Raw genomic sequence first — 22,274 nt, 5'->3', positions numbered from 1 at the left:
CACCTTCTCGAATTCTACTTTGGTGGTGACCGCTTTTTAGGTCTATCTTTGAAAAGTAAACTTCCCCACTCAAACAATCTATCATATCATCCATCCGAGGTAAAGGAAACTTGTACCTGACAGTGATCTTGTTAATGGCCCGGGAATCAATGCACATTCGCCACTCACCTCCTTTCTTGGGAGCTAAAACAATCAGAACTGCACAAGGGCTTAAACTCTCCCGAATCAGTCCTTTATCCAACAACTCCTGCACCTGCTTCCAGATTTCTTCATTATCCTTCAGACTCATCTAGTAAGCAACCTTGTTTGGAAAACTAGCTCCTGGAATAAAATCAATATGGTGACTAATGCTCCGCTTCGGTGGTAATTTGTCCAGTAGATCGTCTACCACAATATCACTAAATTCTTGCAGCATGTCTTGTATCTCTTTAGGTAAGTCAGTGACTTCAGTATGGATCAATACTAGTTTTGGCCTTCGCACAACCGCATATTTCACCTCTTCATCCTCCATCTGTCGCAAAAACTCTTTTCCGCCTAACAGTAATGCTTTTGTCCCACTGGTTTCTGCAGCATCCTCTTCCTTCATGGGCACTAGCATATGATTTATCCCATCTTTAACAAACTTGTAACAATTTTCTTTCCCGTCATGGACGACCTTCCTATCATACTTCCATGGTCTGCCTAGTAGAATATGGCACATGTCCATAGGCATGATATCGCAAGTCACCTTGTCCTTGTACTTACCAATATGAAACTCTACTTCACATTGCTCATCGACCAATAGTTGGTGACCTTTATACAACCAAGACACCTTATATGGAGTTGGGTGCTTCAACTTCTTCAAAATCAATTTCCCTACCATTTCAGTAGCTACCAGATTACCAGTACTTCCACTGTCAATGATTAATTTGCAGCATTTCCCATACGACTTGCACAGTCTGGAACAATTATTTCCTCTGTGTCTGATCAACTACTTCCTTAGCTGGTTTCAATAATACCTTGTTCAACACTAAGGCTTCCCCAGTTTCTGGCATATTTTCCACCTCTTGTGGTGGTGCCTTCGCTTCATTGGGCTAAGCGACATATGCTCCCCTCTGCCTAGTTTTTTCATTTTCAAGACATTCAAAGGACATGTGTCCCCACTTGTAACACTGATAAGCATTTCCTCTGCCTCTGCCATTACCTCTTCCTTGCTGGTATGACCTTCCTCCTTTGGTGTTACCTTCCCTTTAAGTCTATCCTGAAGTCTTCGAACTATTGCCCTCTTCATTGATGTTGGCAGTCCTACCTCTGCCAAAGGTTCGTCCCTGACCTTTACCAGAACCACGTCCTCTTCTGGCATTCTATTTCCTAGCAATCTTTTCCTATACCTTCAAAGCACTCTGATAAGATTCCTCTATGGTTTTAGGGGAAATAATACTAATTTCATCTAGGATCTCCATCCGTAGACCATTTACAAACCTCGTTGTTTTCTCGGGGGTATCTTCAACATAACCAAATCTCAGGTTAAATTTATAAAATTCTTCAATATATTCCTTTACGGTCATCATTCTCTGCCTCTGGTTCTATACTTGTCTATAAAGGGAAATTTGATAATATTTAGGCAGAAACTTGCTCTTCATTCTAGCAACCATCCTGTCCCATTTTTTAATCAATGGTTTGTTCAATATCCTCCTTTCTGCCTGTACACTGTCCCACTATAGTGCTGCATGTCCCTCAACTTGGTGACAACAAACCTTATCCTCTTGTCTTCGCTGATTTCTTCATATTCAAAATATCTATCTAGTTCAGTTATCCAATCTAACAATGCCTCTGTGGACAAACTGCCATCATAATTAGAGAGCTCTGGTCTTGTCTTGCTGCTAGCCAACAAAACTGATCTCAATAGTTTAATCTCTGGTTCTTCGTCATCTGACCCATCCGTCATGGCTATGTTTTCCTCCTCACTATCATCCCCACCTTCCGGATCTCTACGCCTGCCTGCTTCCACTGCTGCCAAACGTGCAATTAAATTCCTAATTTCTTCTCGTAACTCTTCATCTGCTACTCTTCTGATGGCTCTTCCTCGACCCCTTCTTCCTACCTCCATCTTTACTGAGAGAAAGGGATAATCTGCTCTGATACCAAAAATTGGTGGCGATCCCGAGGAGGGACACGTAACTATGATCGTTTAATTCTTTCTCTTTCGAATTAAAGTTAGTGGCAGGGTTTCGGTATATGGCTTTAATGTAGTTTATGGTATTCTTCCCACCCTTTGTACTGGCCTTAGGCTTGTAACCATGTGTTATCACCTTCACCGAGGGTGTTTGGAATTCATTCCTTCTTTGCTATGGTTTGGCTCTGTGGGTGCTCGTTGCTTTTGCCTGGTTCTTGCGATGGTTGGTAAGTATCGTGCCTTGCTTGTCCTGTATGGTGGTTTGTTGTGCTTCGCTTTTTCCTTGTGTTTTTTTGGTGTTGTGCCTCTGCTCGATCTCTGTGGTGATTCACTTCTCTGGTTTTTGTAGGGTTTCAGGTCATTTTCCACCTGCAAGTCTATTTGTCTCTGTCATTTGGCTCAAGCTTCATTTCTGCTCTGTTTTGTGGTGATTTTTGTGTTTGATGTTGGGTTTGCTGATGGTTCGGCTCTGCAAACACAGGTTCTCACCTAGCTATTGCACAAGATGACTCGGCGAACTCTCTCTCAGGTAATTCTCTCGTTTCGATTGTAATTTCACCTTTCGTTTTTGAGGTTCTAATGTTCTCGCTTGTTGGTGAGCAAGCAGAACACTTTCATGGCACTTCTGCTGGTAGAAACCCTCTGTTGCGGGCTTCAGCTCTCATCCTCTGTCGTGGAATCGATCCTCCTCCAGGTAAAACCCTCGCTCCTCTTTCGCTTTGTTGTTCACTGTGTTTTGGTATCGCGGCCCTATCTAACCATTGCCCTATTTTGTGGTGGTGTATAGGTCCTTCCAGGGGAACGCTACTCCGTGGCTTTGTCCTTGGGACTATTCACAGGCTTAAGGAAAACCCTGGTAGGGTCTTTCCATGGCTGCAACTTTCTCTTGCTTGCTATGTTGCTTGTTCAGTTTGTAATTGCTCTGTTGCTTGTTTTGTCTGTAATCGGGTATAACCCTTGGAGTTTTGATTCCTCTGTGTATGTATGTGGTATCAGAGGTGTTCATGCCCTCAATGTTTAATTAGTGTTTAGCCGGTGAACTGTAATGTTTTTGGTTTGCATGGGTTTGGAACCCTCCACGATTTTCCAGGGTTATAGATTTTGTACAATGAACTGTTAAATTGGAAATGAAAATGAAATGTACAGGAAATGCTTTGAAGTGCTGAATATAATAGTACCTGGCTTTTTTTTGTTGAGGAAAAAGGAAAAGAATATATGTTGGTGTACCTCTTTTTGGTTCTCGGTTTGAGATGCTTCCTGTTACAATATTCTTGTCAATGCTATTCGGATTCTTTAATAAATTGTTTCACTGTCTTTCTTTCATTTCAATGTCTGAGACATCTATGCACAAGGAAAAATAATAAAACTACTGTACTTCCTTAATGATAAATTTTAGAATTGTTTGCTTCTATAGAGATTCAAAATAGTTGTAAATTACAAGTTCTGAGCTCTCTCTCCTCTCTGGATGGTAGCCCCTCCATGAGCTCTGGTTTTTCCTTTTCAATGCATTATTAGCAGTTTCTTTACAGTTGAGGAATTGTTCCTCAGTTACTTTTCAGTTGTCTAATAGTTTCTTTAAACAAGTCCCTAACTAATCTTATCTTGATCTGCATGCCCAATTTAAAATTAACAAACAATGGTTGAGTCAGCCTTAATTTTAATTGAAGCAAAATAAAACAAAAACTCAAAATGTGTTCCTCTTTGTCCAGCGAAATAAAATAAAATAAAAACATTTCCCAGCTATTGCCTTTTCACTCGGATGCTCCTGCATCATGTGGGCATACGTGGAAGCTCAATGAAAATAGGCTATAGACTATAATGACTATATATTTTGTAAATTAACATTTAATGTTACCAAGTAATGATAGCATTACTTGATGCCGTGAATTGGCTATGCAAATCTTCACCATACTTTAAGATTTCTAAGCCGAATGCATCTCTTTGGCCTTAGGAAGAGGCCAAATAAGACCTCCAACTTTATTATTGTCTAAATAAATGTGGTGTCATAATTTAATGGGTTCGACGAAAATAATTTAAATAGATTTGAATTAATTATTTCTTTGAATATAGAAGAAACTTGGGTTAAAAAGGAGAATGTCATCTTTGATTTTTGTGCCAAACTAATATAAACTAAAATACTGATTACTATAGTCCTTATATGTTTCAAATGGTTGAACTCTCCATATGCTTAAGAAATATAGAAGCTTTTTAAAATCAAACATAAAACATTGAGTGAATCAAGTTTATATAACTCTTAAGTATTAATTTTGTTCATTAAAATTTTTTGTATAAGAATATAAGTTTGGGTTAAGAACCAATTTGGAATATTATTTGTATTGTATATTTTTCATCTCATGTTTATAATGCAAAAGCAACTCTAACTTAATTGACAAATTTGATACATGATTTAAATTATTAGATATAATCAATAATGATAAAATGAGGCTTTTAAAATTGTTTGTTAGATTGGCATGGAAACCAAACTTATTTTACCAATCTTATTGTTTGTTAGATGAGGCAAATTTTCAAGTTTAGAAGGTTAGAAATTTAATTTAAAAGAAAATAAAAGATAATATAATTTTTCCAAAGATTTATCTTGGTCATTTCACTTTAGAAACAAATGCTTCAAATACCAAGGAAACTAGAGATATTTTTTCTTTCACTGATGAATATTTAAGTTTTCATTTTCTCCCAAACACTCTTAGTGGAGGCAATACACATTCTTCTCATGCTTAGCATGTTTTTTAACCATGGCCATAATACTATTTTTTTTTCATGGGCTAGTCATTCTCTACCAATGAGCACAATTCCAAATTGAGTTTTTGTAATCGAGAATAGATATAGACCTCTTAAAACTTTATGCATTCATCCAAAGGATAAAAATGCACAATTTTATGGGGACTTCTCCTTCCTCTTTTTCAGCACAATTCCAAATTGAGTTTTTGTAATCGAGAATAGATATAGACCTCTTAAAACTTTATGCATTCATCCAAAGGATAAAAATGCACAATTTTATGGGGACTTCTCCTTCCTCTTTTTCATATAGTAACATACAAGGCACCATTAAACGATCAACATGCTACTTTAGTGCACAAAAATTTTGCAAATCAATTTCTTTGAAGGTCCATGTCCTTGCTCATGCTTTTGGTGCCCCATGGTCCCTTAAAAATGTTTGTTTTTTTTAGTAGCTACAATGGTTTTGACAACGTGTAGTTCTACACCACTTAGTGAAAGAAGAGAAAATGAGAAGGAAGTATTAACATTAGGTAGTAAATAAGTATAACACTTTATCTCCATGTAGTTAAAATATCAAAATTCATTACCATCATTGAAGAAATATGCCCAATATCAATCATTGTTGAATGAGGATATATGATCTTGAGATGTGCAATTCACTATTACTCAATCACTAAGAAAAATATAAGTTAGCTAGATCACTAAGAAAAAAAGTGCACTAGCATCTAAGGTGGAAAATTTTCCTATTGGAGCAAATCAATCGTCCAAAAATGGGATGTATGGTCAAATTACTAGACTTGAAGGGTTGGTGGTGTATGAGCAAGTTGATAGTTCTTTCCTAGCTAAATTTATGCTAGAAAAAGGAATTTTGATTAATTTCTTTCGCAAAAAACATCAATCTATCCCCATCTCAAAGGGAAAAAGTTGAATTGTTTAGTTAGAGGGATTTTTTTCTCTCTTACAAAATGATTTCCACTCATGAGGGCAATAGCCTGTAAGGTGGAACATTTTCCTATTGGAGTAAATCATTGGCCCAAAAAGGGGATGTATGGTAAAATCACTAGACTTGAAGGATTGTTGGTATCTAGGCAAGTTAATAGTTATTTTCTAGCTAAATTTATGCTAGAAAAAGGAATTTTGATCAATTTATTTGGAAAAAAACATCAATTTATACCCATATCAAGGGGAAAAGTTGAATTGTTTAGTTAGAGGGCCTTTTTTGTGTCTTACAAAATGATTTCCACTCATGAGGAAAACCATTCACTTGGGAAGCGAACAAACATCCCACATAAATAGTTTGGCTAAAAGCTTCGTAAATATTCTCCTAGAGTTATGAAAAGTGTAAAAATAATGTGAAAACCATGATTTAATTCTTCATGATGATAAAAAGTTGTCTTTAGTTAGCTGAACCATTGAATATCCATGGTTTTCTATTGATTCTGCAACTTTTTCAACTCTTTAGAAAACACTGATAGTGATTTAGGGTGTGGTGGCTTCATAGATTTTATGTTTTGAATTGGACTCTAAAATTAAAATTCTAACATACTACAACCATAATTAACTTGAAAATGAGTAGATACAAAACAATCTTAGAGGAACCCTAACAAGTCATTAAAAATCCATTTAATTGAGTGTCAATGAGAACCCACATTTTTTAGGTTTTATAAATATATAAATCCTTTGTTACATCTTGCTATAGTGAATCATTTTTTGCTAATTGTAGTACACATTAATACATTTTTAATGAGTCCTTGGACACACCATTGCACTCTCATTTCATTGAATTTAATACGCAAAGAAGCAAAAACTACCTCAATTGTGAGAAAAAAATAATTGATATGTTCACTATTATGAAAGTCAAAATTAAATTTTGTCAATTGCGTTGAGTCCATATGCCCAAAAACATTTGTGTGAATCCTTTTTGCATTTAAAAACTCAAATTGTTGAAAGTGCATGAAGAAAAACCTAGATATTAAAATGTGTTTTCTACGCAAACCATTGTTTCATTAGAATCAAGGTTTCTTCACTCAAATATCATCCTGGTTATATGAAATTTGATATAGATTCTTGATTTCTTTGTGATCGCATTCAACTTCAGTTTCAATACATGAAGGGTACTTTCAAGTATCCAATGCACATTAGAGAAATCACATGATAAAATCATTGACCTAACCAAAACTCATGCGTAATACTTCCCAAGATAGAAAATTATGATGTGCTTAAACAAAGCTAAAAATCAAGTTCATGCATGTGATATTGTCCATCTCTCTGATTTTATCACTTAACACACCATTCCCTCCATGCCTAATTTTTTGTTCACAACATTGAAGTTTGTGACTCACATGATGCAACTATGAATGCTTCCTTTTATAATACTTCATTATTAGACATAGCATGATGTCATTATGATATGCTCAAGTCTCTCTCTCTCTCTCTTCATAATTTCATGGAATTCCCATTTGCATATACCACTAAGCATATTTTCAAAAGTTTGATAATTGGAAGACTCCCTCCTTAGATAATCTTATGTTTGTTGCTCATTGCTTATCGCTATGATTGATTAGTTATTAAATTTCACTTGTGAGAATGAAGGGTGAAGATCTACTTACAAGACATGAAAGTGCGTTAAACCTTATCACAAACTGCCAATCAATTACTCAATTTCATTAGTAAACTAGGACATTCATGGAAAAATATTTTCATGCAATCACATACTATCAAGATGAAGTCCATCTAAAAGATAGACAAAAGAAATTAATATTAATCCATCAGATTTTTTTTATCAAATATAATATATATATATAAATATAAAAACAAATGTGACAAGACTAATCAACATATTCAACTATCTTAGCAATTCATAGTCATTCATTAATGCATAATAGAAACTTAAAAATGAAAATAACTTTGCCAACTTAAAAGTAGTTGAACCATAAACATTCAAATAAGTTGTAACTATATGTAACTACATATATTAACCATATAAATTAAATTGTATAGTTCTAAATGCATAACTCTATTTTCAAGGTTTAAATAAATAAGAGTTATTGATAATATTTATTTTTCCAAGGGAAGTAAAAGGTTATATTTTATTTTTGTACATATACATTGAAAAATTTAGTAGAAAAATTAAAATTATGTTTTAATTAATCAATTTAAAATTTAGTAATTTGATATTTGCATAAATTAAATACTTTAACAAATTTAATATAAAATATATGGAAATGTGCTAGAAATTTGGTAAAAAGAATTAAAATTATGATTTAATTAATCTAATTAATCAATTTAAAAGTTAGTAATTTGATAATTGTATAAACTAAATACTTCTATAAATTTAATATAAAATATGTTAAAATATACCCCGAGGAATTTAGTAAGAAAATTATAAATTATGATTTAATTATTCTAATTAATCCATTTAAAAGTAAGTAATTTGATATTGTATAAATTAAATACTTTTATAAATGTAATATAGAATATGTTAAAATATATCCCGAAGAATTTAGTAAAAAAATTAAAATTATGATCTAATTAATCTAATTAATCAATTTAAAATTTAGTAATTTGATAATTGTATAGATTAAATATTTTAACAAATTTAATATAAAATATATTAAAATGTAAAACAAAGATTTTACAAATTTTCTTAATTTATTTATGAATTTCGATTATTGAAAAATTTAATAATATTCAAAATCATCAAATTTAAAGGAAAAACTAATTATTGATTTTATAACTAGCTTTCTCATCAGTGAAACCCCTTACATCACCCAAATATATGGGTAGCTTTCTTATCACTCAAAGCCTTCCTTAGCATTATCCAAATCTATGGCGAGCTTTCTTATTACTCAAAGCCTTCCTTAGCATAATCCAAATCTAAGGATAACTTTCTTATCACTCCATACGTTTCTATCATCAATTCTTGATAATTGTATAATTTACATATCGCAACAAATCCAACTTGCAACATATTAAAATATAAAAACTTCAAAATATCAAAATGAGGCTTGCATGGTTTACACATCCCAACAAATTCAACCTATAACATATCAAAATACAAACACTTCAAAATATTAAATGAATCTTTGTATGGTTTACACATCCCAATAAATCCAACCTGTAACATATCAAAATACCAAAACTTCAAAATATCAATCAAGATTTGTATGATTTACACATTCTAACCAATCCAACCTGTAACATATCAAAATAACAAAACTTCAAAATATCAATCAAGATTTGTATGATTTACAAATTCTAACCAATCCAACCTGTAACATATCAAAATACCAAAACTTTAAAATATCAATCAAGATTTGTATGATTTACACATTCTAACCAATCCAACTTGTAACATGTCAAAATACTAAAACCTTAAAATATTAAATGAGATTTATATACTTTACACATCCCAACAAATCCAACCTTTAACATTTCAAAATACCAAACCTTTAAAATATTAAACTAGATTTGTATAATTTACACATCCCAATAAATACAATATGTAACATATCAAAACACCAAAACTTTAAAATATCAAACAAGATTTTACATTTCAAAACAAATCCAACATGTAAGATATCAAAAATATCAAACGAGTTTACACATTACCATTAATCCAACCTGTAACGGATCAAAATACCATAGCTTCAAAATACGAAATAAAATCTCTTAAAACAAATTATATATAAATACAATGATTCTTAGGGTTTAGTCATAAATCATTATGGCTAGCCTTCACCTAATCCAAATCTATAATCAAACTAAGAATGCATTAAAAACTTTAATCTTACAATCAAATTAAGAATGCATTAAAGATACTGAGGAACTAATAGTGCCTCGGCATTTTGGCAAGGCAATAAATATATAGCTTGTCAATGAGCAGTATATGAGCTGGAGCTGTATATGCCCACGGTTGAATCACTGGCCTAACAAAATTCAATCACTGGCCTAACAAAATTCAATGATAGACATATACAACTTCGCTGGTTTAATACCCAATGATAAACATATACAACTCCGCTGGTTTAATACCCATTAATAAGCTACTTATTTTCAGGATTTTGAGCAAAAATACAATAAACCTAAAGACTGCGAAAAAATTCTTGGCATTTTCACATTTCTTATGGACAAACTACTTATTTTCAAGGTTTTGAACAAGAATACAATAAACCTAGGAACTGCAAACAAATAAAATAAAATAAAATATCTCGGCATTTTCACATTTCCTATTTCTCTGTGCCCAACCTGGGCTAACATTATTATTTAAGTGATTCACCAACTTCTCCTATGAAGCCAATCCCATTGTTAGTTACCTATTATTTCCTCAGCTTCTCTGATGCTCACCAGAGAAACAAGCAGGGATGCACTCCTCACCCCAGCAAAGGTCTCCAACGCCGAAGAACCAGCGAATTTATCCTACCGCCTCATCCTCACACGCCCAAAAGGTCACTCCTGGTCGAAAAGTCAGCCCTCGACCATACGTTTTTAAGCTCCCAAATGATCATGAACAGAACCACAGCGCCACGCCACAGCGAGCCTCAAGGCCCTCAGGATGCCCCCAAAATCCTTGCCGTCTCTGCCTCGCCTGGTTTTCCGGCATGCTCATCCTCGTCTTCTTGCTCTTAGCCATAGCCGCCGGCCTCTTCAACGTGGTTTACAGGCCCCAGCTTCCCAGGTATTCACTGGACAGCATTTCCATCGAGCGCTTCAACTTGAGCACCAATCACACTCTAAGCTCTAATCTAATTGTTGCTGTCAGAGCTCAGAATCCAAACAAAAAGATCAGAATTTACCACCACGGCGACGCTAGCCAGTTGGCCCTTTCATATTCCGGCAGCGAGATAGGTTCGGGCAGTATCCCTAATTTCCATCAAGGCTGCCGGAATACCACCATTGTGCAGACGATGTTGACGGCTTCCGGCGTCCCATTTCCTGCCAACGCGAGTTCTGCCCTGAATGCAGATCAGAGCAGGGCCACGGTCCTCCTGGATTTCGAGTTGGTCGAGCCCTTGAAATTAAATATCATCGGTCTGAAAATTCCCGTCTCCATCAGCGTGCGTTGCAATCTGACGGTAAACAGTTTGGCGGCCAATCAAGCTGTTCGGATTCAACAGCAGAGTTGCAGCGTTAAAGGAAAGCTGTAAAAATGATCAGGGAGAGACAGGAGTATATGCAGTTTAAGTTAGATATATTTTGAAATATAATTTTAATACCTTAAATTGGGGATTTGTAAATGTATCGCTAGGACTTGATCAGGCTGGGATTTATTTTGTTTCGTATTGAGTTTTATTTTATTTACTGGTAACTGGGGGCTTGGGTTCGTTTTAGAGGATGGTGAGATGGAGTTCAACTTATATTTTTTATTTTTTTTAAATAATATAGGTTGGGAATGAAAGTTATTTTTGGGAATTAAGTTATGGTAATGGGTGTTCAAGTTTTATTTAGCTTTGCACAATACGAGTTCTCTATATCGTATTCAAAGACATCAGAGAAAGTTATGGGAATATGTTAGCATCAGTTTCTTGGCATTGTCTTTTCAGCGAGGGGATTGTTGGAAGGTTGGGCCAACTCATCATCAATTTGAATAACAAAATGATTGAATTGCAAAAGGCCAAAAGTTGGGAACTAATGGTCTGATAAACTATTTTTAGTCTCATGGACATAAAAATATCATTTCATTTCCTACTATAAGTAGATTGTTCTATAGATGAGCTAGCCCAGACACCTATGCTTAGCTCAATTTCAAAAAAATATGTATATGAAATTTTGTAAATAATATTTGAAATTTATAATGAGTATATTATTCTAATGTTTTAAATTTTATTATTAATCTGTTTCTTAATGCTTTGAAGGTCTAGAGATAAGAAAATAGATATTTGTATAATCAATATAATCATGGTAAAAATCATAAATGAATATACATATTCTTCTTCTTCTACGTTTTATTAGATAGACCTATTTCATTATGGAGTATTAATTTATAGAGTCTCTTGGTTTTATAAAGAGAATTTAGAGAAATGAACAAATTTGAAAATGTTTTTTGAATTTTTTTTTCAAAAATATCAAATAAATATTTGCTATTTTTTTTTTTTTTAAATCTAATTTTCTAAAGCGTCCAGTGATGGAAGAAAAGATATAAAACGAGTCTCTTTTGTGTTGGATTTGATAAGGTCGATCACAATCTTTCAGTTTATGACCCTTAAAAAGAAACAATATGTCTATATGAAATATAATTTTTTCTTTCCTAACAAAGAGTATAATATTTTTATATTTTATATAATAATAATTATTTTTATACTGGTTTTTTTTTTAGCACATTTTCAATTTCACATCGTATTTTTAATTAGGTTGTAATATATACAGTGAAATGAGAGTTTACAAAATCATAATCTCAAGTAATTGTCTTACTGTAAGTTAAAGTCTTACAAAAATTAATTAATAAAAATTTGTGTTTGTTTGTGGTAGTTTAATTGGTAATAGTTGTAGAAATGAAATTTTATTGAATTGGAAATTTTAAATTTAAATCTTATACCATCTTTGATTTAAATGAAAAATTAGATATGATAAAAATATAATTTTATAAAATAAAAAAAAAAAATTATATATTAATTCATTATTTTTAATAATTAATTTAAATTTAAAAATAAAATTTATAATATAATATAAAAAAAAATAAAAAAATAAAATTATTATTATTATAATATTTTAAATTTATTTTAATAAAAAATAATGAACTCTAAAAAATAACACAACCCTTCCCAAAACAATGTTACTATTAGTAAGTTCAAGTGTGTCTCTTATTGAAACCAAAAATTTAAATGTGTGATGCTCACAAATTCATCTCAATTATGTAGGATTATAATCCTAAATATAGTGTAGGATTATGATTATAATGTTAATGTTTATTTACTCTCTATCAAGTTGTTCTTGATCATTGTTGGCAAACTTAATGCCGCATACGTCACAGCAGTGTGAAATCAATTAACTATAAATGTTAAAAAACTTCATCTTCAGGAATATAACTTTCTGCATGTGGTTGTCAAGCATCTCAGTCTAGTTATGCACTAAATGTATTTTCTTCTTCTCATTCTCATGAGTGGCTCATTGATTCTAGAGCTTCTTATCACATGGCCAAAAACAAAGCCATGTTTTATTGTTTAAATGATTGTAACATCAAAAATATATATTTTGATGATATTATCCTTACTCGTAGTGATCCCAACGTTATAAACCATGTGGAGTCCAACCTTAAAAAGCAGTTTGAAATGATAGACTTAGGACACTTGCATTATTTTCTTGGTCTTCAAGTCTTGCAATCCAAAGAAGGTATTTCCCTTTCCCAGCCCAAGTATGACTGTGATCTTCTACGCCACTTTCACATGGAAGACTGTAATCCAGCCCCTTCTCCCTTTCAGTCTAGAGCCAAACTTTCAGTCACTTGTACTTCCCCTAAAGTTGATGCAACCTTATACCGTCAGCTTATTGGAAGACTTTTGTATTTGACCCATACCTGTCCCAACCTTTCCTTTGTTGTTGGCCTTGTTTCTCGGTTTATGCAAAACTCACATGAAAGTCATTGGAAAGCAGCTAAAAGAATAATTCATTATGTTCGAGGTACAGTTCAGTTTGGGATTCTTTACAATGCAGAAGCATCTCCTCTATTGGTTGGTTTCACTAATTCTGATTGGGCTGGTGACCTTGATGATCAAAAGTCTACTGCAGGTAATGTCTTCACTTTTTGTTATGGACCTATTACATGGGCTTTCAAGAAACTAAGTGTCATTTCTATTTATTCAGCAGAAGCAAAGTATTGCTGTGTCATTGAAGCTAGTAAGGAAGTCTTGTGGCTTCGTTAGATCCTGTCAGAGTTTGGTTTTCAGCGGTAGCATCTGACTACACTTTGGTGTGATAATCAAAGTGCCATTCAACTATGAAAAGATGCAGTCCAACATCAGCGCAACAAACACATTGAAATACACATGAACTTCATCAGAAAGCTCATTCATGACCATGTTCTTGGAGTGAAATATTATTCAACCGATGATCAAGTTGCAGACATCTTTACAAAGGCTCTCATAGAGGCGAAGTTTACTAAACTTCGATTTATGGTTGGAGTTCAAGAAGTTGTCACTAAGGGGGATAGGCTCTAATGCCTCCTTCCTTCTCCTATTGTGTCATCATTGTACATCCTTCAATCCTATCCCACGCTATTCTTAATGGGTGATGTTAGGATATTCTGACACATAGGAAATAATTAAGTACAACTTGGTCTAGTGTATAGTTAGGCAAAGTGTGTTTCTTTAGTATGTATTTTTTGTAACTTACAATCTAATGGTCACGATATGTTATAAACATGAAGTGATATGATGGTTCATTCTCTCCTCGTTACTATGAACACTTGATCCATGGCTTAACACTCGATTGGTCCATGATCTCTATTCAAAAGAGCATGGATGGTCATTTGTTAGGTGACCATTTATGAGAGAAGATTATGTAAATTTTCTTTCTTTTACATTAATAAATTGCCTGAAGTGGCCACGTTGGCTTAGGCCATGGACTATTTCCCTCTTTGAGGGTTTTAACCACGTCAAGAGTATTGGTGTATTGATTTGTTAGCCTCCTATCACAATAGGTGTTCATATTTCATGATTGACAGTTGAAAGTGCCAAATATGTCATCTTTGCATGTTGCAATGCTCCATATTTCCAAAAGAGGCAAAGAAGAGGCCATGAAAGTGTGCCAGTCTAAATGCCACTACTGTATTCCAAATTTTGATGAGTTAACCATTTTTTGAAGAATTTTCTGTCAAGGGAAGGCCAAACAGCTTAATCTTGGCTTCCCTAGGTTTCAATTTCTTGTTCTAGAATGTAGAGAATGAAAATCTATCCAAACAGTTTAATCTTGGCAGATTTGTAGATAGGTAGAGAAACAAAGGAGCCCAACTGCTTAATCTGGGCCCGTGGAAGAAATAAGTGTAAGTTTATATAGGAGGGCAGTCAAAAGAAAAAAGGATAATCAGGGTCTGCAAGTCCAAGTGCACCCATCAAAAAAGAAGAAAAAATGCTAGGTAAGTAGGCTCGGTAAGTAGTTTTGTGGTTGCAGAATCAAGCTATGTGATCCATTTCATGTTTTCAAGTGTTATATCTATTTCAGATCACAAGTACAAGGCAATTTCCCTTTGGAGGAGCTCAAGTGAGGCATGTCTAATTCCCCTTTCTTCTAAATCTCCAAGTCACTCACTAACATCCCCTTGAGGACCTTAGGATCTGCCCAACCAGTCCTGTCATCACTTCATTTGTGTAAAATACCAAGTCAAGCTTTGGCTTTCTTCAGTGAAAAGAAGCCACATTTCTTGTGTAAAAATCATGTCTCCATAGTCCATTCACTTCCTAAGTCTAAGTTTCAGCTCACAAACTTAGTCTCTCCCCTACACTTCACCTCACAAATTCATATTAACTCCTAACTCTACTATCTAGCTCCCTAGATCATTTCCTTATCCCCTATTATACAAAAAACTATATAAAATCCCAAAAATATTACATATCCCACCCTATAGCACTATAGCTATGTACATACAGTTCTGGGGAATAATAATCCACCTGGGACTGTTATGAACCCATCCATGTCATAACCCTGGGATTGGTCTAAACCTCTGATTAGGCCAATAACCTATATCCACCCCTTTACCCTTAAAACCTCGTATTCCTACCCCTCCGCGGTCATTTCCCCAATGTCTAATGTTTAATAGTTTTGGTTAAACATTAAATTAACTCAAACTCCACATTAACCTAAGGTTTTCACCCCCCGTCACGCATTTTTATTTAAATAAAATGGGCGGGTCCCGTCCCTAACCTCCCGTTACCTCGCCTACCCCGCCAGCCATCCGATGGCCAGCACCCCAGATCTACGGTGGGCGGGTGTTTTCATATACCAATCCGTCGGAGGTTAACGTCCGGGGGATGGGCGGCTTCCCTGCCGTACCCCCGCCACGTGTCAGCCTCCCAGTGTGTTCAGAGGCCCCTCCACCAATACCACCTATGCGAAAAAGAGGTGCGGGAGAAAACCGGATACCGCCTCCGCCTCAGGATGTCACCGCCATGTCTGCATCACGTCATCAACCTGCGTCGGCCTCCTGCCACCGTGTCCCTGCCACGTCACTGCCACGTCGCTGCCACCGTGTCACCGCCACGTCACCCTGCCGTACTGCTGACGTCACCCTGCTGACGTCACCCTGCATGTTTAGCTTAATCTGATCCTAAGCTTTTTATGAATGTAAATCTATGTCTTTGTGTAGTTTCTCTCTCCTGTGATCTTGCAGGAACTTGGTGAAGCTGGGCCAGTAAGGGAGCAGATAGCTGGAAGCGGACGAAGAGGAGAGCGATTGGATCAACAAACTAGCGCAAGACACAGGTTAGTTCATCCTTCCTATCTGTTTACATTTCATAAAGAAGAATACTCAAGTAGTTTTCCTTGTTTGCTGCTAAGGCACTGTCACACCTTAGAGTGGGATAGGGGCGTTTTGAATAGATACTTTTCCCAACAACAAAATGGCGACTCCGCTGGGGAGCGTGTCTAGTTAGTTTGTTTGTGTTTCTTTTGTTGTTTGCTTCATAAACACAGAAGTAGCAATCGAACTGCATTTTCCATTATCAAATGCAAAGTAGTTGCTGCTTCAATCCTCCCATTGGATTTGTTTATGATTTTAAGATCTGATCCACAAATGCTCTAATTGCCCTTTGTGATAGCTCTTAGTCCTCCTTTAAATCATCCCTCTAATTGTACCTTACTGATAGCTTTTACTCGGCCAAAATCCATAGATTAAACTGCAAACCGTGACCCAGAACCTGGATAGAAGTCTCGTTTCTGCCCCAGTGCAGGCTCTGTGAAGAGGTTCTGCATTTCAACGCAGGTCCCGAGAGGGCTACCTGCGCTGCAATTCAGTTACTCTGTGCAACAGGTGCGCTGATCAGCCCTTGCCCTGTGCAGCTGAGGTTCTTTGCTTCATTTTGTTCAGTTTTATCTCTGAATTTTGCAACTTGTTATCAGTGTGTGTACCTATCTGAAAACCCCTTTTCTCTGCCTTAATTCCGCCTCCTTTGTACAAAAAGACTGTAGGTGTTCTTTGTGTATTTGTTACATCATTTACAGTTTTCCATTGAAAAGTAAAATAGTCATACTGTCGTCCTTAGATTTAGATCTGTCGTAAGTGTCGATTTTGATCTTAGGAGAAAGTTTCTTTACTGTTGACAGTTGATTATACTTTTTACTTTTGCTTTGGTTTGAATTTGTCTCTTTCTAGTGTCGAAACGAGTGTTTACTTCAAAATCATAAAGTGTCATAATCTTCTCTACCTTTTTGATTTCGAAAAAGAAGCTTGTTTGTGTTTTTCACTTGAAAGCGAATTCAAATTTGTACATCAACTTTTTTTTAGGCATCAATATTAAGAAAGTGAAAACAAATACATGCATTTGTGCATTTGCATATTGATAGTTTGTATGGTTTGATTTAGGAAAAATGCATTTACAGTGTGCTCTTTGCTCTTTGAGAAAAGATTGTGTCTTTCTTTTCCCTTTGTAGCTAGGATTTTCATTGTTGAAAAGAGATAAATGATTGCTTATCATCTTTAGATTGCATTTAGGAATTACATCTACATCTCGTGGTGATCCAAAAAGGCAAACTTCTAAGAAAGATCAACTTAAAATAAATTGAATCAATCTAACAACGCTTTAGAACTTAACGCACAACATAGAGGTTTAGGCTAGAGACATGTTCCGGTGTCGTAAAGCTTGGTAACTGTTGTCCTCACTGATGGTTGGGTGATTCCTCCACTGTGAGACGATAAGTGCCAGTACGGATTGTGCTCCCACGTACTGTCGAGTATATATTGGGAGACCCCTATAGGCTTAAAACCTTTTATCCATAGGAAGCCGTGTCGGTCGCCCTACTGATCGCAATGCACCGAACACAGCATTCGGGAAGATTGACTGCCATACCGTAAAACGTATTCTGCAGTTTTGTGATTGGTTTGGCACACCCTCTACCTAGATCTCCAGAGCAGTCCCTTTCGTTCCTTTTCAGACTCCTTAACGGAAAAGGTCCATCTGAGCACTTGTCACTTCAGACTCATTAAAAATCGAAGGAGACTAGAGTCATTTTTTGTTTTTTCTCGACTCTTTAAAATTGAAAAAACAAGTTTTGTCCAAGCGTCGTAAAATTTATTTTAAACGGAATAATCATCACCTTTCCCTCGTTGATCTTCGAAGTTAGTCTCCGTTCATCACAAGTTCTTGTAGAATCACTAGAAAATCTTTTGGATAGACTAGATATGTCTGAACAACCATCGACATCCAGGACTATGTCGTCCGATATAGCAGTGGCACAGCCTCCTACTGCTACTCCAACGATGTTCAATGGTATACCATTTGTCCCGGCAAGTTATCAACAACAAGCCGGAGTCCAATCAGGGACTGCTTCGACGACATGGTTAGTTCCTATTTCTTCATCTGGATTATCATCTGGTATTTCTTATGTTGAAACTCAACAAGTTGATCAAATGTGCCTTCAAAGGCCAATCTACCCTTTAAGTACTGGATTTCCACCATATGGAGGGCAGTATGCCTTTTCATTGTTCCCTCCCAGAGAACAACCATATGAGAGTTTACAACAAAGTTCAGGTCAAACTGGAATTACATCTAGCGGTTGGGTACCAATACTACCTCAACAACCAAGGGTTGTATATTCAATGCAACCAATCCACCCTGTGTCGAATATTCCCACTATACCTGCTATGGTGACTGCGTCGCAAGTACAAGCGCTACCTGTTGTATGTCAACCCCAAGTTTCTCAGGTTGCAATACAACAGCCTCTTGTCTCAACGACTCAATCACAACCTCAGGTTAGTGACTCCTTATCTGGAGCGACTCAGGCTCAAACAAGTACTATGACTCCTCATCTTGGTCAATCATCCAGTATTGGACAACAGCAAATGGTCCAACAACCAGGACTGGTTCAATCTCAACAACCGCGATTCCAGCAATCATATCAAGGACCTGAGCAACAAGTCTTTGTAAGTAATGGGCAACTGCATTTCCAAAGCGTTTATCAACAACCATACTATAATGGTTATGCCCATCAACCTTGTCAAAGTTGCCAGCATCAAATACATTATGCTGGTATGCAAAGACCCACTGCTCAGGCGATTCCATCTTATCATGGGTATGCTTCGCCTAACCTGAATCAACAGTTGCCCTTTGTAGCAACTCTAGAATTACCAGATCTAAACCGGCTGACGAATGATCCAATTGCTTATGCCCCTTGGTGGCCAGTGATTCTGCATAAACTTCCGTCAGATATTCCTAAATTTAATGGAAATTCGGGTGAAGACCCATCGAATCATGTGATGACATTTCATCTATGGTGTTCATCAAACACCATAAATGATGATTCGATTAGGCTTCGCCTTTTTCAGAGGACGTTAACTGGTCCGGCAGCAAAATGGTATATCGAATTGCCTAGAGCTTCATTCGACAACTTCAGTACCCTAGCCACAACCTTTTTAACCCATTTTCAGTTACCGATAAGGTACGAAACGGGAACCGAACTTCTTACCAACTTCAAACAAACGATGGCCACTCACATATCTGATCATATACATGAATGGAGACGTCGTCGTAGAATGCTGAAAACGTATGTTCCCGATCAGCTTTTAGCTGAATGGTTTATTAAGTCATTACTGCCTTCCATCACGGAAGATGTGGCAAAAGGGGGAGTCCGGCACGCTCTACGATAAAATACCTGACGCCCCTAGACCAGAATTCTCAGTTCCTCCTCCTCCTAAATCAAACAATGACTCTCATGCCATCGTTGGCGTGATTGGCGCGACAGACACGAAATCGACAAAGGCTACATCTAAAAAGGCCTGTAAGATTTCTAGTCAAAATTCAAATGAGGAACTTCTTGCCTCGGAAGTAAATTCCGTGTCGACTGACAAGGGAAAACAACTGAAGCAACCAGGGGGCAAGAAGAAAAAGAAAGGGAGAAAAAGGAAGCAGGACAAATCATCTCCTGAAAAGCCTTCTACAAACCCTTCTGGGCAAAGGAAACCCCCTGCGGGGTGTCATATATGCGATGAGGATCATCGGACGAGAGATTGTCCACATAAAGCTGAAGTTAAGAAACTCTTTAAGAGTTCAAGAACCTCAGCAGTATTGACGGATCCGTTTCCAAGCCCGGGAACCAAACTGGTTGCTAATCAAAATGCTTCCCGATCCCAAGTGCTTATGTTGTCTATCTCAAAGCAGCAAAATGATGCTTTGGCAAGGAATAAAGATTACGGGAATCCACAGGTGTTGAATAACAAGGCTAATGAACAACCTAGTAGTTCAACAACAACTTTGACCAAAGTTGTGCCACCCATCATTCCTGAACAAATGATAAAGTCGCCAAAGGGAGTAGTGCACAAATCGACATTTAATCCTCGTGCAAAAATAGCACAGAATTATAATATAATAGAGGACCTGGCCCAATCGCTGTCCGCTATGTCGACACTTGAGGTACCGCAAAATTGCCTCTCCCAAGAGCAAGCTTTATTATCAGCAATAGGTGGGATTGACCCAATGGATTCCAATCTTGTGGCCTTTAATCATAAAGGATATGACCCTCAGTTACCAGCTCAACTAGCTTTCCTTATTCAAGTGAAAGCCCTCAACAAAACTGTTCATCGAACAATTATTGATGAGGGGGCATCTACATGTATTATGTCGATGAGTTGCTGGAAAACTTTAGGATCTCCAACCTTGTCGCGGTCTGCGACGACGTTAAAAGCATTTGACGGAAGGACATATACCCCATATGGTATCCTAAATAACTTGAAAGTTGAACTAGGAGGGAAAACAGTAGAAATAGATGTTGAAGTCATAGATGGGAATCTTGATTACAACATCCTACTAGGAAGACCATGGATATATGCCATGGCAGCTGTTGTGTCGACCTATTTCAGAAAGATTGCATTTCCCTTTCAAGGAGGGATTACAATCGTCGATCAGCAAAACTTCCTCCCCAATGGTTCTCAAGTTAATGGAAGCATTCCAATGATCCATGGAAGCAATCATTCGCTCCAAAATATCGGAGTAGGTCTCCTAAAAGACCCTGCCTTAATGGGTACTTTTGCCCTACCGCCTCCGAGTAATCTGGCGAAAGTGGCCACAGTGGAATATGAGACCTTCTATATCTAATGGATTTGGACTCCGAGGACGGTTCTTATCTCGTGTCAACCTCGTTAAAAAATGAAACAAGGAGTCCTGAGGATGGTTCTTTTACTGTGTCAACCTCATTAAAAAATGAAACAAATCCCCTTTCTCAAAGGTAAACCTTCATTCCAACCACCGAGTTGAATGCAATGAAGCTTGGGGGGCATGCACCTCGATTTGCGTTATTATGCTGGAGGCATGCAAACTTATCATGAGTAGTGTTACCACAGTGTTCAAGCTCGTTAAAAAATAAACCCGCCTCGAGCAATGTTACCGCAGGGTTCAAGCTCGTTAAAAATTAAACCCGCATCGAGCAGTTTTAGCACATAGTTCATGCTCGTTAAAAAATAAACATAAGACCGAGCAAGTGTTTCAATCCACATTTAAGTTCGTTAAAAAATGAACTATCCTTCGGTAAATAACCACCGTGAATGTAACATTATCAGCCATTAAAGCCTTGGTCGTGTTTGCACCATCACCTCCACTTTTCCATTGGCCGATCATTCACCTCCATTTGATTGTTTACCCATTTTGAGGAACAACTGTGAAGAGTGATTTCACTAGCCATCCTTGTGACACTGTCGTGCTTGGAAAATTCCAACCCTTACCTGGAATCAGCTGCTACCCATTTTATCACTCGTTCCTCAAAAGACGAGTCTTATTTAAGCTCTTTTCATCTGACTCGTAAAATATGAAAAGATTGCCGAGTTTTGGCCTTCCAGCTCGTTAAAGCTACCGGAAGAGCTATCCCTCCTCTAGATTTTAATATTTTTGGACCTGAGGGATTATTGCACAAAAAGATCGAGCGCTTTTTTTGTTCGGCTCGTTAAAACTATCGAAAATTCATCCCTTCTGTATTGTTTTATACTTTTTCGGGCTTAAGGGATTAGATGACGAAAAAGGAATTTTGGAGTTACCTTTACGTACCTTTTCAGACTCTCTAAAAATGAAAAGGACCAAGTTATCTTTGTTGTTAAACTCGTTAAAAACATTAAATAGTGACAAACTTGTCTTTAGACGAGAACGAGTTTCACTATCGCTAGGCTCGTTAAAACATAGCGATGGGTTTGCCCGAAGGGCAAATTATAGAACAAGCATATGTTATCCTCCTCAAGCTTGACAAAAATAAAGAG

General features: G+C 36.4%; 2 protein-coding genes across 2 annotated transcripts; one reads left to right on the top strand and one right to left on the bottom strand.

Moving 5' to 3' along the window:
• Positions 1 to 289: 289 nt before the first annotated feature.
• LOC149164612 (uncharacterized) lies at positions 290 to 862 on the bottom strand. The gene has a single exon (XM_089429548.1). It carries the CDS (start codon positions 860 to 862, stop codon positions 290 to 292), a length of 573 nt encoding a protein of 190 aa, XP_089285674.1.
• Positions 863 to 10,254: 9,392 nt separating this feature from the next.
• On the top strand, positions 10,255 to 11,037 carry LOC149164611 (NDR1/HIN1-like protein 6). The gene has a single exon (XM_089429547.1). It carries the CDS (start codon positions 10,255 to 10,257, stop codon positions 11,035 to 11,037), a length of 783 nt encoding a protein of 260 aa, XP_089285673.1.
• The last annotated feature ends 11,237 nt before the right edge of the window (positions 11,038 to 22,274 follow it).

Source organism: Pinus tabuliformis, chromosome 5_1 (genome assembly GCF_031772625.1).
Source record: "Pinus tabuliformis cultivar Carrire ecotype Pingquan chromosome 5_1, CPIR1, whole genome shotgun sequence".
Taxonomy (NCBI): domain Eukaryota; kingdom Viridiplantae; phylum Streptophyta; class Pinopsida; order Pinales; family Pinaceae; genus Pinus; species Pinus tabuliformis.
Note: the sequence above shows the minus strand (reverse complement) of the source record. Positions and strands in the feature narration are given on the sequence as shown.